Source organism: Stegostoma tigrinum, chromosome 2 (assembly GCF_030684315.1).
Source record: "Stegostoma tigrinum isolate sSteTig4 chromosome 2, sSteTig4.hap1, whole genome shotgun sequence".
NCBI lineage: Eukaryota > Metazoa > Chordata > Chondrichthyes > Orectolobiformes > Stegostomatidae > Stegostoma > Stegostoma tigrinum.
The window spans coordinates 96,436,324-96,455,423 of NC_081355.1; the positions used below are offsets into that span (position 1 = coordinate 96,436,324).

The following is a 19,100-nucleotide window of genomic DNA, read 5'->3' on the forward strand; positions in this document are numbered from 1 at the left end:
AGCACCACTTGTCTTCCATGTGGCAGAGTAGGTAGAATGTGCATTGGAATTATTAGCGATCTCAGAACCAAATCAATCAGAGTAGAAGCAAGCCATGCTTGATGGAGAGAAACTACCTAAGTTTCTGACATGAACAGAAATACCAGATTTTCTTCAGTCCCTTTCAAGTTCCTTTCAGTTAACTAGGAAATATTCCTCACCCAGGCATTGCATAGACCGAAACATACCCTCCAATCTACTCAAATCTGATGACACAGGTTATACTGCATCTATCCAATTATTTCCTTGTATGAACACCACCTCAGATATAACTATAGTTCCCTTTCATGCCTCCATGGAACCTACTGTTTCGCTGAAACCAGAAAATAGAAATATGTATCTAAATGAAGCATATCTTCTGCCAACTCTCCGACACCACCTCCTACCGTCCCCTTGATCATGACCCCCACCCCTGAGCACCAAACCATCATCTCCCAAACCATCCACAACCTCATTACCTCAGGTGGTTTCCCACTCACAGCCTCCAACCTCATTGTTCCACAACCCCACACCGCCCGCTTCTATCTCCTTCCAAAAATCCACAAACCTGACTGCCCTGATCGACCCATTGTCTCTACCTGCTCCTACCCCACCAAACTTATCTCCACCTATCTAGACACCGTTTTCTTCCCCTTGGTCCAGGAACTCCCTAGTATGTCCGTGACACCACCCACTGTCTCCACCTCCTCCAGAACTTCCAATTCCCCGGTCCCCAACACCTCATTTTTACCATGGCCATCCAGTCTCTATACACCTGCATTTCCCATACACATGGTCTAAAGGCTCTCCACTTCTTTCTGTCCTGCAGGCCCGACCAGTCCCCCTTCAATGACACCCTCATTGGCTTATCCGAACTTGCCCTCACCCTCAACATCTGCTCCTTTAATTCCTCTCACTTCCTACAGACAAAGGAGGTGGCCATGGGTACCTGCATGGGCCCAAGCTATGCCTGCTTCGTTTTAGGGTACGTGGAACAATCCCTCTTCCAAAGCTACACTGGCCCTACCCCCCATCTCCTCCTCCGTTACATTGATGGCTGTTTTGGTGCCGCTTCATGTTCCCACGAGGAGCTCGAACAGTTCATCCACTTCACTAACACCTTCCACCCCAACCTTAAATTTACCTGGACCATCTCTGACACCTCTCTCTCCTTCCTGGACCTCTCTGTCTCCATCTCTGCCATCCACCTTGAAACCGATATCCATTTTAAGCCAACCGACTCCCACAACTACTTAGAACATTCCTCCTCTCACACATCTTCTTGTAAAAAGGCCAGCCCCTATTACCAATTCCTTCGTCTCCACCGCATCTGCTCCTGAGATGAGGCATTCCACTCCCAAACATCCCAGATGTCCTCTTTTTTCAAGAATCGCAACTTTCCCTCCACAGTGAACAAAAACGTCCTTGGCCGTTTCTCCAGCATTTCCCGCAACTCATCCCTCCCACTCCCTCCACACAATAATAACCAAAACAGAATCCCCTTCATCCTCACGTTCGACCCCACCAACCTCCAAATCCAACATATCATCCTCCAACATTTTTGCCATCTACAATCTGACCCCACCACCAAAGACATTTTTCCCTCCCCACCCTTATGTGCTTTCCGGAGGGACCACTCTCTCCGTGACTCCCTTGTTCACTCCACACTCCCCTCCAACCCCACCACACCCGGCACTTTTCCTTGCAAGTGATGCAAGTGCTACACCTGCCCCTAAACGTCTCCCCTCACCCCCAACCCAGGCCCTAAGAAGACTTTTCACATCAACCTGCACATCTGTTAACATGATATTCTGTATCTGCTGTTCACGTTGTGACCTCCTCTACATCAGGGAAACCAAGCGGAGGCTTGGAGACCACTTTGAAGAACACCTACGCTCAATCTGCAACAAACAACTACACCCCCCAGTCACGAACCATTTCAATTCCCCCCCCCCCAACCCCCAACTCCTCGGACGACATGTCCATCCTGGGCCTGCTGCTTTGCCACAATGACGCCACCCGAAAGATGTCAGAACAGCATCTCATATTTCGCTTGGGAACCCTGCAGCCCAAGGGTATCAGTGTGAACTTCACAAGCTTCAAAATCTCCCCTCCCCGACCACATCCCAAAACCAGCCCAGCTAGTTCCCGCCTCCCTAACCATTCCTCCCACCTCCACCCCCACCCCCATCCCCAACCCATATAACCTCACCCCACCTCCTTGACCTGTCTGTCCTCCCTGGACTGACCTATCCCCTCCCTAACTGCCCACCTACATTCACCTTCACTGGCTCTAACTCTGCTTCTTTGACCTGTCTGTCTCTTCTCACCCTCTCTTCTCCTTTATCCGTCTTCTATCCACCTCTCTCTGTCTCCTTATTTATTTCCGAATCCCCTTTCCCTCCCCCATTTCTGAAGAAGGGTCTCGATCTGAAAAGTCAAACTTTCCTGCTCCTCTGATGCTGCTTGGCCTGCTGTGTTCATCCAGCTTCACATCGTGTTATCTCACATCTTCTGCGCTTTGTTTGCAGTAATTCAAATTATAGCCATCAACGATCCAAATAAAAGCAAAAGCTAGGCCATAATCTAGATAAGCAATATGTACCCTGGAAAATTAAAACTGCTGCATGAATACCAATCATAAAACCCACAAAGTTCTGCTTCACCGAATAGTACAATTCTCTTCTAGAGAAACATACCTTTTGAAAAAAGAATGAAACAGTGCTCATTTTAAATCTTTAACACTCTCTGATATAAAATACAAAATTGAACATGGAAATACTTCACATCTAACCGCCCAAAATGATTAAAATGCCCCCTGCCTTCCAAAAATGCCTTGGTTGCAGAGTAGCATTCTATGCTGTTAGGCAAGTAGACATTTTAGGGTCTGATGCCCCAATCATAAACCATCACCTCATTTAATCAATACTGGAGCTACTCATGTATCTGACTACTTAATTAAAATTAAGAACAGTTTAACCAAACTTGATATACATTTTGAGAAGCAGATTGACAGAGAAGAAAAATCAAAAACTGAAAAGCTTTTCTTTGACTCAGCGACACAGCTCATTGAACTATTGATTTTGGAGCCAATAACAAGTGGGGGAGGGGTTGTGGGTTTAACCTTCTACACTGTCAGAGAGAAGAAACCTTGGGATAGAGAAGTCTGTGTGCTGTTTTTGTGTGCCTATGAATATGTAATGATATTTGGAGACACCTTACAGGAGACCTAATGTCTGCTGAATTGGGGTTGGAGGGGGGAAATAAAACAGCTATTTTGTTCTCTGAGGGATATTTAAAATGAGAGAAGTTCAGGTAAATGGCTAACTAAGGTAGACAGGATAAGGTGATGATTAACTCAGAGCTATGTTGATTTCAGGGTTTGAATAATCAATTAACCCTTTATTAAACCTTCATGAACTGGAAATATTTTGTAAATATGTATGACAGCTATACTTCAACCCTCTAACAGTTTCCTTTATGAAAGATAACAACAACTCTTGTAGCTGGAAGAATTCGTAGAAGAACACATTAGAGGAAATTAACCAAGTCAATCCATTCAGATAAGAACTGTTGCCCAGCTACCTTTATGGATGGATTCAGGCTCCACTGAGTCAGACTTCCCAATTTAATTGGGGCCTGTGACAGTCAGCAGGTTACACCTTTATCAAATTTAGCAACATTTTTGTCTTAAGTGACTATTCAAGGTTGACAACACTGACTATGAAAATCAAAGTTTTAACAAAATATTGATGCTGAACAAATAAATCTGGTTGCCACAATTGCTACATTTCAGTAGAAAAAGCTCATAAGTGAAGTGCAGAGGCAGTCTTGTGTTAAGCCATAGTTGTAGGGGGTGAAATTGATTTTGGGCAGTATTGCAAGATAAACAACTAACAGCTGACATCCTCTTAGCCTGTCAGATTTCCTTTTCTGTTGAGTTCAATCATAAAGCTTAAGATTTCCATTACCCAGAATAATTCATCAATAATCTCAGTAAAGGCCAAATGAAAAGGTGCAATTCATGATATCATTAATTTCTACACCCAACAAAATCTGTTTAGATAATTTAAATTATTTTGGATATCTTCTTTTAACATCTTTCAGATTTTTATAAGCAGAACTATGCTTACTTTTACAGAATTTAATATCTTCATCATTTTATTGTTATGCTGGATTTTTTTTTGTTTTTGTAATTCATTTCAATCCATTGTTACCATAAACATCATTTCTCCAGCAACCAACATCATTAGAGAGCAGATGCTCTGATCATTATTGAATTGCGGTTCAAGGGAGCTTGTTGTGTCTAAATTGGTGGCCACTTTCTTCTAAATTACAACAGTTAATGCTCTTCAAAAGAAATTGAATCCATTGGGGCAATCCAAGTGTTGTTTTCATTGTTTAGGTTGGCAGGTGAGGAAAAGATTTGGTGATGAGGTGTACATTTCAGAACAAATTGTGCAACTTACAGAGAAGCACACCGCACTGGTGATTACATGGTTGCCATGAAACACTTGTAGCTTATTTTGATAGTGAATACAATGCGTACTTCAAACTTTCAGTCATCCAATGAAGCGCAACAGAAATTAACATGGCTATTTCTGGTCAGGGCATTTCTGCATAGTCAATTAAAAAATAGTCTGTTGAAGACGTGTGTTTATTCAAAAATTGTTGTCTATGAATAAAAAAAATGTAATCTTGTTTTGACTGATTGGAAACACTATGAAAGTGACTTTGTAAAACTCAGATGAAATGCCTCATAAATTCAAATGGGGATAAGTGATGAGATCTCTTAGGCAGTCCTTATGTTTTATTGCAGATAGATGGTATAATTTCAGAAAACCTGTTCACGCAGCCTCTCCTACAAAGTTGTTTCTATTTATGTTAATAACTGATAAGAAATGTATCTGCAAATGAATAAAAATGCTAAAGAAAAGCTAGTTTTAAACATTCAAGGTGTTGACTCATACTAATGAAATCATTTTAAACATGTACTGACATTAACTAAGCAGTTCAGCCCATATTATACATTTTATTGCATTTGTGATTTCAATAGCATCAATTACGCGCAGTTAGACAAAGTATTCATTCAAGAGGGTATTGGACTGTTACCTGAAAAAGAAGAATTGTGCAAGTCTCTGGGGAAGTGACATTAGCTACATTGCTCCTATCAAGATCTGGTGCAGACAGGAGGGGCCAAATGGCTTTCTTCTGTGCTGTAACAATTCTTTGATTTTATGTTAGATTATGAGATTTATCGTATTCAAAAATCTAAATATTTAAAAGCAAGAACAATGTGAAAATAAAGAAAATGTTCAGTTTTAGTTAAAAAAGAAGCCTCACAATAGAAGACCATCAAAATATTTCAAAGTGAATGCCTAATAAGTGAACACATTGATGGAAAGAATGCTTAATTGATTAAAAATGTGTAATGGCTTGGAGGAAATTGGCCAAAGGACAATGATTAAAGGTGTACTTAGTGATCTATCTAGACAAGACCTGCGCAAAATTTGGTACAGCTATACATCCAAGTCAACGGGCATATCAAAACATTTTGCAAATACCAAAGAACCATAACCAATGCAACCGTGTTACAATTGAGAATAAATTTAACCTTGTAATCAACTGCAGAAATGTTGACAACATGACCAATATCTGTGGCATGATATTTTGTTCTGGGCCACACCAGTGGCTATGTAGGTGGGGTGAGCTTGGCAATCTCAGAGTCCTCCTGGAATCTCTGTTGATCCCCTGGTCTGTTATTGGAAGGCGACCTCCAGGAATTTGCTGTGGTAAATTTCCATCGGCACCCAGGCTTCAATAGATGGTACAGTGGTAGTCTGTTGTCAGAAAACCCAAAACTGGAGCATGAATTTACTCAGTCACACACCATTCCTTCAGGAAAATCCTGGGATCCATTTTGAATGACTGTTTAATAATCACACATGATTTGTATGTGACAAAAAGAAGCCTGACCTCGAAGATTTGGTGAATAGGCCAGTGAAATGTAGCATCTCACACTGACGTAACTGCACATTTGCCGGCATCTCGTCACCAAGCCAGCCTTTAATTACATGTGGAGAGTCATTGACACTGACCCAGCTTCTTCAGAGGGAGTAGAATCCCTGACACTCCTGTTCATTTCTGTCAGGGCTCCCTGATTGGACCAGATTAACAATCCAAATCAGGCTCCGCACACTAAAAGATGTCCATTTGGCTGACCTTGTTATCATCGCAAATCAACACAAACTTAATTGTAAAGACACTTTTTTTTAAAACTTGCACTGAAGTTGGCTGTTTGATCATCTTAGTTTTTTTTTAACTGTTCCAGACCATGGGGGTCATTCAACCCTTTCCATTCAACAAAGCAGACATAGGTGGAGAGGTCAAAACTTCCAGGTTATTCTTGTGCCCTGAAGCTATTGGGAATTGATCAATCACAACCATTTTAGACTAGTGAGTTCCAGGTGGCGTCTAAACAGTTTATCCCCAAATCCTCTCTAAACATCATCGCATCCCAACAGGATCCCGAGGGAAAGTGAGAATGAAAATTGTTAGGCTCCAGCAGTCCATAATTTTTCCATATGCCTAAGATACATGGCAGTGCCAGTGAGCTAGAAAACTGCACGTTACATTCTTGCTCAGAAAAGGGAGCAAAGATAACTCCACGGCAAATAGTTTAACATTGGTCTTAGGGAAGCTTCTCAGAACAATAATTCAGGACAAAATCAATAGTCATGTGGACAACACGGATTTCGTAAGCTGTGTTGTAATTAAATAACATGCTGAAGTTTTTTTGAAGAATTAACAAAGTGCTGCTAAGGCAATTTTGTTGATGTGGTGGGCTACCAAAGGGATTTGAAATAGTACTGCATAATGGATTTGTGAGGAAAGTTAGAGCTCGTATTGCTCATGTAATAAAAGGGAAAATGGCAACAAAGATGCAAGATTGATGGAGTGACAGGAAACAGTGTTTCAAGCCAGAGGAAAGTATGTGGTCAATTGCCCCATGTGTTAGTGTTGGGACCCTTGTCTTCTTCCTGAAATGTATTCATGACTTAAGTCTTTTTACTAGTATATACAGAACACAATTTAAAAATATTTGAATGATACAAAACTGAGAAGTATTGCAAACTGAGAAGAATGGTGTAGAAGTTCAAAATTACTCAGGTAAGTTGTGGATAGATGGAAAGGTGGCAGGTTAAATTCAATACAAAGAACAGTGAAATGCTAAAAAGCTGTTGAACACTAGTTTGGCCTTAGCTGAAACAATACACTCAGTTCTGAGGATTATACTTTAGGAAGAATTTGAATGCACTGGAAAGAGTGCAGAAGAGATGAAAAACGATGTTTCCAGGGATGTTACAATAACAGGTTTCAAAAGTTACTGTTGTTTTTCTTTGGGAAGAGAAGAGTACAAAGAGATCTGGTAAAGATGTTTAACATTATGAAGCTTCTGGATGCAATCGAGATGGAGAAACCTTTCCTGCTCATGAATTGATCAAGAAATGGCCAGCATAGATTTAAAGTACTTGACAAAAGAAGCACAAGAGAAAGCTTTTTTATTCAGTGAAATGTTCATTTAGAGAGCTGGTGCAGACACACGATGCTGAGTGACTTGCTTCTGTGCTGTAACAATTCTCTGAAAAGAATTCTGGGTATCTGTATCTGTCACCCAAAGCCTAAAATCTGCTTCCCCTCGTTCTTACAGGATCAGTCAATGGAATTTTGTTTTTGTTATTCATCTACATTATCTAAACCTGTCATAATCTAATGCAGAGACAACAAGGTGTAGAGCTGGATGAACACAGCAGGCCAAGCAGCATCAAAGGAGTAGGAAGGCTGACATTTTGGGCCTAGACCTTTCTTCAGAAAAAAATCCTAATGCACCCCAACAGTATCTTCCCTCAATCTCTTTTAGTCCAAGTAGAACAACTCCAATTTCTCCAGTTTATCCTTCAAGCTAAATGCCATCATTCTTGGAACCATTCTAATAAATCTTCTCTGCAACAATACAAGGACCAGAGCAAGAGATTTTGTAGGCAAAACAATTCAGGAAATCCAATGTAGCATCATAGGAGCAGAAAAGCTCATGTTTCAGGCCTAGACTCTTCTTCAGAAGAAGGGTTTAGGCCCAAAACGTCAGCTTTCCTGCTCCTATGATGCTGCTTGGCCTGCTGTGTTCATCCAGCTCTACACCTTGTTATCTCAGATTCTCGAGCATCTGCAGTTCCTACTATCCCAGGAAATCCAATATCTCACATACATGGCCAACGCTCTCGTTAAAATGTTCTGCTGCTATCAAATGATAATATGTAAGCATCTGCAGCTTAACCTGTTCCTGATACTGTTGAAAACTGTGCCATTTGGTTATTATTACCATTCTATATAACTTGTGCTAAAATGCAACACTCCACAAATTTCTGTGTTCAATTCCATCTGGCACTTGTATGCCTGTTCTGCTGGTCTATGTCTTGCTGCAGTCAGTTGGCATCAGCAACTGACCCAGCACAAATTGGGATTCAAACTCGAACTTTTGCGGCTAGAAGTTCAAAACCACAGTTAAGTGACTAGTCCCAATTGGTTCCTTCATTCCTTGCTCATCTTAGATTCACCAACCTTCGGTTGAAGTTTTTAACCCTTGATTCCCTTGTTCAACAATAATTTTGTTTTAATCCCTTTTGAAACAGCTTATCTCCAAAATTATTTATTACTGTCATTGCAGATGGTTCAACTGAAATTTTACCAAATTTACACAAGTTGATATATTGAAACATGTCTTAACATTTTAAAATTATTTCAAAGAATTTGCTGGCACTCAGTGTCCACTTTCCTGGCTGTTTGAAAATCTTTAATCATGTGTCCTGTCTCAAGTTATTTTGCAATTTAGGCAGATGCCCAACTCTTAAATGAAGTACATGCGAGTGAGTCTTGATCATTTTTTACCAGAATGGAAAGAGGCTTGGAAGTCCTTGTCATTTGGGAGATCCTTATATCTATGTGTGGATCAGCACCTTTCATCTTAAAGTCTGAGATTCCATAAAATGCTGGTGAATGCTCTGTTGTTCCAGCTGTGTGTGTATATGTGGGGTGAGATGAGGAATGGATAATACCATAACAGGATCTAATATGAACAGAAACATTGTGCTAATCTTTTCTGACTATAAACAAACTTTTGAAAAGCATCTGGCTCTAATTTGGTTCCCCTAGAGATCATAATTTTAAAATATATTAAACAAAAATGTCTGCTTTTCTTTCTTTTATTTAGTGTGCAGCTTATGACTTTATGGCACTGTTCCATTAAACATTCCTCGTGCCATGGTCTGCACAGAGAAAGAACTGTATGAGTGAACTCTGCAAGTGTATATAAATAATGACAGCATGAAACTGATTTCACTACCTGTGGGGGAAAAGATCAAATAACTCAAACGTGAGAGACTCAAGTACACAGTTGGTGTGAATGATAAAGTAGATCATACCACATTTTATCTCCTTTTTAACATATTAATGATATTGTAAATAATTTGAAGTATTCCTTGATTGTGATGTTATTTTATAAATAATTATGGAATTTTATAAATTATTTTGCACTTAGAAGCATTGAATATTCTATCATCTATCATTGTTCTGCTCATTAAACATGTGTTTCTGATCACTTTTTCTGGTATGCAGCAAATGAGACTTGATTCAAAAGATGTATCGGCATCAGAAACATATAATCTGTCAGATAAGCACTTCTGAAGTTAAACATCAGCAAGTTCAGGGCTTCAGACACAAAGGGATATTCATAACTCTTCTTTCAGTTTTTTTTCACAATATGTAGTCGTTTCAAAATGGGAAGACTTCACTGAACACTTCATTAAAAAATCAAGAATTGCACTCAAATAACGCCTCTCCTGATCACTGGACATCTCGAAGTTTACAAGCAATAAAATACTTTTCAAGTGTAGTCACTGTTATAATGCAAGAAATGCAGCAGTCCATTTGCAGACAGCAAGCTCCCACGAATAACAAGTTGTTGAAGGTCAGTTAATATACTTGAGGTGTTAGTTGAGGGATAATTATTGTCCAGATCATGAAAATGCATTCATTTTCAATGCAAATTCTTGTTGTTTTATCAGAAGTTTGAGCTGGCAAATGAACAATACGTCTTTAAGCACTATGAAAATACAATTTAACCAACAACTATATGTTGGTCAATTTATTCTCATGAATCTTGCTGCTAAAATGCAGCACAATGACTCATGTGCTATTCAATTATTAGTAACAAAGAAATTATTTGATACTAGCTTGGTGTTTCCCATCACTGTATTGCAAATATAATTAGCTTGGTTACCTGCTTGTATTGCTTGAATCCTTTCAACCTCAGATAGCTCCATGCAAATGCCCCGTCCCTGCATAAGTGTCTCCAAAGGCTTAGATTCCTCAAGCTGTGGATAACAGCGGAGACCCGCACCACAGCGTGCTGTGTACACCCCACATGGCTGGCCATGAGATAGGGCACACATCCGACAGCAGCCACAGCCTGGCTCCCTCACCAACTCCTCTGTGCATGTACTATCCACAGGTGGGCAGTGTGCCAACCTCTCTTCGGTGCAGGGCAAGCAGCGGATCGGCCCAGATGCCTCAAGCATCAATGGAGAAAACAGAGCAAGCAGAACACTCCAACACTTTAAAGTACACATCGAAACACAGTAAGTAAACCAGATGCAGAAAAGGAGCGTACTCACAATACCTAGCCTCTCTGAGGACAGTCAGGATTATTTATACAATGGTTAGACTAGTTAGTGATAAATTCCGGTCAGGACTCTGATTAGCTATTCCTTACATGTGGGTGTAATCGTACAGCATGAAGTGGAAAAATACTTTCGCTGGGTCTTAAATACATAGTTGTACCAGTAAGAACTTGAAGAATTGGGTTATAGCCAAAACAACATAGTCGTGACTTGACATTCGATTTATCCCGAGAAGCAGATGGATATACAATGATAACTTCTTTACTTTTCCAGCAATAAATCTGCTCTGCTCCTAAAAGTACAGAAATGACAGGGAATACTAATGCACCTTTGATCTCTATAGTTTCTTTATTTTTAAGAAGGAAAACAAAGCAAAAATGACTGAAACATTTTGGATAGGTATAATAGAATTCAGACTTAAATGAGATATCTAATTTCTAGCAGCTGAGTTCAGCTGCAGAGAAAATAAAAATACTTAACAAGGGAAAACCATTAGACAGTACAGTGAGTTGGGTTAACTGCTGCACCAATGTTTGAGATGACATGAGCTATGGAAACATTTTATTTGGAATCACGGTCTTTTAGAATCAGCAGAGTTGTTGGACGGTTTCTTTGTTTGTTGTTTTCAATTTTGATATTACACAGAACCAAGCACAACCTTTATGATGAAATGGAGCAGCACCAAGAAATTACATGCTTGTGTTCACATTTGTTGCTGCTATATATTTCATGTCAATGTACTTTTATTGAATTTAAACAAATGTCACTCTACTCCTCATGTTTGGCAATAAAAGTTTTACAATGTGCAGTCAATTTGGAGTGCTCAATTTCAGACGTTTTATATAGAAATGTTAAGAAAAGATCCAGAACATTCAGCTCCTCTTGCTACTTCACATCTCAACTAGATCTTGGCTGATCAGTTCCTTGATTTCATTCTTGTGCTTTTGCCTTTATATCTTTACCATGTAGAAAACTGTCTATCTTACCCCTGAAATCTCCAATCTCCCTATCATTCACAGCCTCATGGAGTTTAGTGTTCCAAATTTCTTGGTAGCTTTGTGAGAAAAATGCCTCTGACCATAAGACCATAAGAGGTAGGAGAATAAACAGACCATTCAGCCCATCAGGTCAGCTCTGCCACTTAATGAGATCAAGGCTGATTTAATATTCCTCAATCTCATTTTCCTGTTTTTTTTCCATGATGTTCCCTTTTCCAAAACTGATTTAAAATATGTCAACCTCAGCCTTCAGTATACTTAATAACCCAGCCTCTACAGCCCTCAATGGTAAAGAATTCCACAGGTTCACAACCCTCAAAGAGAAGAAATTTCCCATCACTCCTGTCTTAAATGGGCGAACACTCATTCTAAGACTGCCGTCTGATCTTGGATTCTTCCAAAATGGGAATTAACCATTCCACATATGACTTGTCAAGCTCCCTAAAAATCTTAAATATTTCAACTAGTTTCTCTCTCATTCTTGAGTACTAGCCCAAACTACTCAACCTCCTCTCATAAAATGTCCCTCCACATCTGGTATCAATCTCGTGAACTTTCTGTGGGCTGCCTCCAATGCCAGCACATCTTTCCTTGGATAAGGGACCCAGAACTATTCGCAGTATTCCAGCTGTGATTTCGCTAATGTCTTGTATATTTTGAGCAAGATGCCTTATCGTTATACTCTATTACGTTTGAAATAAAAGGTAACATTCATTTCGCCTTTCCTTGACCAAGATAGTGGCAGCAGAGTTGGCAGTGTTCAGGCTCCTGTACCCAAGCTTGAACGCTTTGCCTGCATTTTTACTATTTTTTTCTTTTTCTTTTACTTTTTCCTTTCTCGCCTTCTTTTTTCTCAAAGTTACCTGATAAAGAGAGCTCTTCAGCAGAAGGTGGCTTGGATGGACTCTGGGGTAGTGGTGGCATCTTTGGATGCAGTATGATAATAGAGCCGGTCGGCCAGTCTGTGAAGCCTGGAGCGGGTCTCTCGCTTCCACATGGATTGGCCTCTGGTGGTAGCATGGTGCGGGCTGGGAAACCGGAGCAGGACTCTCTCGGCAGCATTAACATTTGAGGAATGTTTGAGAACTCTGGGTCTATACTTTAGAAGGATAAGGGTGTTGGGGGGTGGGAGGGGAATCTAATTGAAACTTACAGAATATTGAAAGGCCTGGATAGAGTGGACTGTGGAAAGATGTTTCCATTAGCAGGAGAGACTAGGACCCAAGGACACAACCTTAGAGCAAAGGGAAGCCCCTTTAGAATGGAGACAAGGAGAAAATTCTTCAGCCAGAGAATGGTGAATCTTATGGAATTCATTCCCACAGAAGGCTGTGGAGGCTAGGTTATTTGAGTATATTTAGGCCAGATATAGATACGTTCATTTTTTTTAAACAATATCTGGCCAGTGACTGTTTGGGTGACTAAATGGTGAAGATAGGAACATGATGAGCAGAGGGTTGGGGGCGGGGGTGAGGTGTGTTGGGGGATAGGTGCTAAGGCACACATTCTTGCATTATCTGTAACTTGTATAATCCATTGTCAAAAGAATACACAATCAAATAACAGCCACTGGTTGAGTGAAAAAACTCCCATTTATATTAACCTCGTTGAAAATGTCTTGAAAAATTATTATCTTGCTGAATGAATATAACTGTTTTCACAACCTACTAAATTAATAATTACATCTGAAAAGTCTGTGAAAGATTATACATCTGAAAGAGCAATCTTCTTCGTTGTATTAACTAATTTACAATTTGTTTTATATGCTTGTTAATGATATTTCAGTTTCTGTCTAATCCCTTCAACATTTTTCAACATCATCTTTCAGTGTCTTAAAACTTTAATTAACATTGAAAAACAATCAGGACTTGTTTCTTCCTGGTTTACTGTCTCTGATGATATTTCAATTTATCTGTCTTTTTATGCTATTTGATATGTGATGTGTTTCAGAATGCATGCAGATCACCTTAACCAGGTGCCAATTACAAACTGCCATCTGAGAAGAGGATTGCACCTTGCTTTGAGGTCAGCAGCGAAGTCTAGCATTATAAGACCATAAGATATAGGAGCATAATTAGTCCATTTGGCCAATCAACTCTGTTCCACCATTTGATAATGTTTGATCTGTTTCTCATAGAGTCACAAAGTCGTACAACTTAGAAACCCTTTGGCCCACTTGTCCAGGCCCTCAAGGTATCCCAAACTTAATTAGCCCCATTTGTTTGAATTTGTTCCGTATCCTGCTAAATCTTTTTAATTCATATGCCTGTGCAAATGTCTTTTAAACGTACTTGAACCTGCCTCTACCACTTCCCCCAGCAACACATTCCATATCCATTCCCCACAACCTATGTATGAAAAAAAAGTTGTCCCTCAGTTCCCTTTTAAATCTTTCCTCCTCACTTAAACCTATCTCCTCTACTTCTACACTTCCCTACTGTTAGAAAAAAGACCTTGGTCATTCATCTTATCTACATCCCTCATGATTCTATAAACCTTTATAAGGTCACCCCACACCCTCTGACGCTGCAGGGAAGAAAAAAGTCCCAGTCCATCCAACCTCTCCTTATAACTCAAATCCTCCAGTCTGGGAAACATTCTTGCAAATATTTTCTGCACCCTTTCTAGTTTAACAATGCCATTCCTGTAGCAAACAAGAGTTGAATGCAATATTCTAAAAATATCTTGTATAGTTGTAACAGGATAACCCAATTCTATGCACTAACCAATCCCATTCTCCTGCCTAAACAGAGTAACCCTTGATTCTCTTATTAATGAAAAATGTATCTGTCTCTGTCTTAAGTATTTGCAATGACTTGGCCTCCACAGCCCTCATGGCAATGGGTTTCACAGATTAACCATCAACAGGTTGAAGAAATTACTCCTCATTTCAATTTAAAGGGTTGTGTCTTCGCTCTGAGGCTGTGCATTCATGCCCTAATCTCTTCTATTAGTGAAAACATCTTCTCATTCGCTCCATCCAGGCCACTCAGTGATCTGTAAGCTTCAATGTGATCCCCCTTCATCTTTCTAAACCCCATTGACTACAGACCGAGAATTCTCAATTGCTCCTCGCATGACAAGCCCTTCATCGCCAGGATCATGTAGTCCTCATCTGGGCCCCCTCCAACTCCAACACATACTTCCTTAGATAAGAGATCCAAAATTACTCATGATAAGCCAAATGCAGTCTGACCACAGCCTCAGTAGTACGTCTCTGCTCTTAGCCCTCTTAAATTGATTGCTGACATTGCAATAGACTTCCTAACCGCCATCTGATGTTAACCTTCAGAGAATCTTGAATAAGGACACCCATGTACCTTTGTGCTTCAGCTATCCAAAGATTATCCCCATTTAGAAAACAGTCTATGCCTCTATTCTTCCCATCAAAGTGCATAATCTTATTCTTTCCCACATTGTATTCCTGCAAGACAGTGAGCTTCTCTGCCGTGGTAACAATGCTTAAAAAAAAATTTAACTTATTTGGGCAGTTTTTGACATCTTGACAAGTTGCTCTGTTCCAAGAAGTTTATGTACATTTTACACACAGTCTTTTCCACTCTTAGTCTCCTAAGAGCTCCTGACACCCAAATATGAAAAAAGATTATAGTCCCTGATCCTGGCAATTCTTATTTTCACAAAGATGGGATTTGGGGCAGGCTTTAGGTTTGACCTAGCAAGGTGTGGAGCTAGATGAACACAGCAGGCCAAGCAGCATCAGAGGAGCAGGAAGGCTGACGTTTCAGGCCTAGACCCTTTTTCAGAAATGGGGGAGAGGAAGGGGATTCTGAAATAAAAAGGGACAGAGGGAGGCAGTTAGAAGATGAATAGAGAAGAAGATAGGTAGAGAGGAGACAGAAAGGCCAAAGAGGCGGGGATGGAGCCAATGAGTATAGGTGTGGAGTTAAGCAGGAGATCGGTCAGTCCAGGGAGTACGGACAGGTCAAGGGTCTGGGAAGAGGTTAGTAGGTAGGGGATGGGGGTGGGTATTGTGGTGGGAGAAGAGGATATGTGGGAGGATGGACAGGTTAGGGAGGCAAGGACAAGCTAGGCTGGTTTTGGGATGCAGTAGCGGGAGGGGAGATTTTGAAGCTAGTGAAGTCCACATCGATACCATTGGGCTGCAGGGTTCCCAAGCGGAATATGAGTTGCTGTTCTTGCAACCTTCAGGTAGCATCATTGTGGCACTGCAGGAGGCCCATGATGGACATGTCATCTGAGGAATGGGAGGGGGAGTTGAAATGGTTCGTGACTGGGAGGTACAGTTGTTTAGTACAAACCGAGCATAGACGCTCTGCAAAGAGATACCCAAGCCTCCGCTTGGTTTCCCCGATGTAGAGAAGGCCACAACGGGAACGGTGGACACTGTATACCACATTAGCAGATGTGCAGGTGAACATCTGCTTGATGTGGAAAGTCTTCTTGGGAGCGGGGATGGGGTTCAGGGGGGAGGTGTGGGGGCAGATGTAGCACTTCCTGTGGTTGCAAGGAAAAGTGCCAGGTGTGGTGGGGCTGGAGGGGAGTGTGGAACGGACAAGGGAGTCATGGAGAAAGTGGTCCCTCTGGAAAGCAGATAAGGGTGTGGAGGGAAAAATGGCTTTGGTGGTGGGGTCGGATTGCAGATGGTGGAAGTATCAGAGGATGATGCATTGGATCCAGAGGTTGGTGGGGTGGTACGTGAAGATGAGGGGGATTCTTTCTTGGTTGTTATTGCAGGGAGGGGGTGTGAGGGATGAGTTGCGGGAAATGTGGGAGACATGGTCGAGGGCATTCTCTACCACTGAGGGGTGAAATTTACAGCCCTTGAAAAACGAGGGCATCAGAAATGTACAGTATTAGAATGCCTCATAGAACATAGGACATAGAACAATACAGCGCAGAACAGGGCCTTCGGCCCTTGATGTTGCGCTGACCTGTGAACTAATCTAAGCCCCTCCCCCTACACTATCCCATCATTATCCATATGCTTATCCAAGGAATGTTTAAATGCCCTGCATGTGGCTGAGTTAACTACATTGGCAGGCAGGGCGTTCCATGCCCTTACCACTGTCTGAGTAAAGAACTTGCCTCTGATACATGTCTTAAATCCATCACCCCTCAATTTGTAGCTATGCCCCCTCATACAAGCCAAAGTCATCATCCCAGGAGAAAGACTCTCACTGTCCACCCTATCTAATCCTCTAATCATCTTGTATGTCTCTATTAAATCCCCTCTTAGCCTTCTGCTCTCCAATGAGAACAGATCCAAGTCCCTCAGCCTTTCTTCATAAGACCTTCACTCCAGACCAGGCAACATCCTGGTAAATCTCCTCTGCAGTTTTTCCAATGCTTTCACATCCTTCCTGTAATGGGGTGACCAGAACTGTACGCAGTATTCCAAGCGAGGTCGCACTACAAAGAAACAAAGAAACCTACAGCACAGGAACAGGCCCTTCGGCCCTCCAGGCCTGCGCCGATCAAGATCCACTGTCTAACCTGTCATCTATTTTCTAACGGTCTGTGCCCATTTGCTCCCTGCCCATCCATGTATCTGTCCAAATATATCTTAAAAGACGCTAACATGTCTGCGTCTACCACCTCCGCTGGCAATGTGTTTCAGGCGCCCACCACCCTCTGTGTAAAGAACTTTCCACGCATATCTCCCTTAAACTTTCTTCCTCTCGCTTGGAACACACGACCCCTAGTAATTGAGTCCCCGACTCTGGGAAAAAGCTTTTTGCTATCCACCCTGTCTGTACCCCTCATGATTTTGTAGACTTCAATCAAGTCCCCCCTCAATCTCCATCTTTCGAAATGAAAATAATCCTAATCTATTCAACCTCTCTTCATAGCTAGCATCCTCCATACCAGGCAACATCCTGGTGAACCTCCTCTGCACTCTCTCCAAAGCATCCACATCCTTTTGGTAATGTGGCAACCAGAACTGTACACAGTACTCCAAATGTGGCCGAACCAAAGTCCTATAAAACTGCAACATGACCTGCCAACTCTTGTACTCAATACCCCGCCCAATGAAGGAAAGCATGCCGTATGCCTTCTTGACCACCCTATTCACCTGCGTTGTCACCTTCAGGGAACAATGGACCCAGATCTCTCTGTTCATCAATTTTCCCTAGGACTTTCCCATTTACTGTATAGTTCGCCCTTGAATATGATCTTCCAAAATGCATCACCTCGCATTTGCCCGGATTGAACTCTATCTGCCATTTATCTGCCCAACTCTCCAGTCTATCTATATTCTGCTGTAATCTCTGACACTCCTGTTCACTATCAGCTACTCCACCAATCTTAGTGTCATCAGCAAACTTGCTGATCAGACCACCTACACCTTCTTCCAGATCATTTATGTATATCACAAACAACAGTGGTCCCAGCACAGATCCCTGTGGAACACCACTGGTTACAGGTCTCCAATTTGAAAAACTCCCTTCTACTACTACCCTCTGTCTCCTGTTGCCCAGCCAGTTTTTTATCCATCTAGCTAGCACACCCTGGACCCCATGTGAATTCACTTTCTCCATCACCCTGCCATGGGGAACCTCATCAAACGCCTTCCTGAAGCCCATGTATAAGACATCTATAGCCTTTCCCTCATCAATCAACTTTGTCATATCCTCAAAGAATTCTATTAAGTTGGTAAGACATGACCTTCCCTGTACAAAACCATGTTGCCTATCACTGATAAGCCCATTTCCTTCCAAATGGGAATAGATCCTATCCCTCAGTATCTTCTCCAGTAGCTTCCCTACCACTGACATCAGGCTCACCGGTCAATAATTACCTGGATTATCCTTGCTGGGCTTTTTAAACAAGGGGACAACATTAGCAAGTCTCCAGTCCTCTGGGACCTCACCCATGTCTAAGGACACTGTAAAGATATCTGTTAGGGCCCCGGCTATTTCCTCTCTCACTTCCCTCAGTAACCTGGGATAGATCCCATCCAGACCTGGGGACTTGTTCACCTTAATGTCTTGTAGGATACCTAACACTTCCTCCTTCCTTGTGTCAACTTGACCGAGACTAAGCAAACATCTATCCCTAACCTCAACATCCGTCATGTCCCTCTCCTTGGTGAATACCGATGCAAAGTACTCGTTAATAATGTCACCCATTTTCTCTAACTCAGTGCATAACTTTCCTTCTTTGTCCTTAAGTGGGCCAATCCTTTCTCTAGTTACCCTCTTGCTCTTTATATATGAATAAAAGGCTTTGGGATTTCCCCAAAAGTAGCATTTTGTACAGTTGCAGTATGACACCACGGCTCCAGAACTCAATCCTTCTACCAATAAAACGTTAACACGCCCTATGCCTTCTTAACAGCACTAACAACCTGGGTGGCAACTTTCAG

General features: G+C 41.5%; 1 protein-coding gene across 1 annotated transcript in view; it reads right to left on the bottom strand.

Annotated features, from left to right (window-relative positions):
• The window catches only part of LOC125464588 (insulin-like growth factor-binding protein 4), an 82,816-nt gene extending 71,945 nt beyond the window's left edge, over positions 1–10,871 (bottom strand). Inside the window, exon 1 of the mRNA XM_059655667.1 lies at positions 10,355–10,871. Coding sequence (XP_059511650.1) covers positions 10,355–10,703 — 349 coding nt within the window. The 5' untranslated portion in view covers positions 10,704–10,871. The remainder of the gene's footprint in view (positions 1–10,354) is intronic.
• Positions 10,872–19,100: the final 8,229 nt, after the last annotated feature.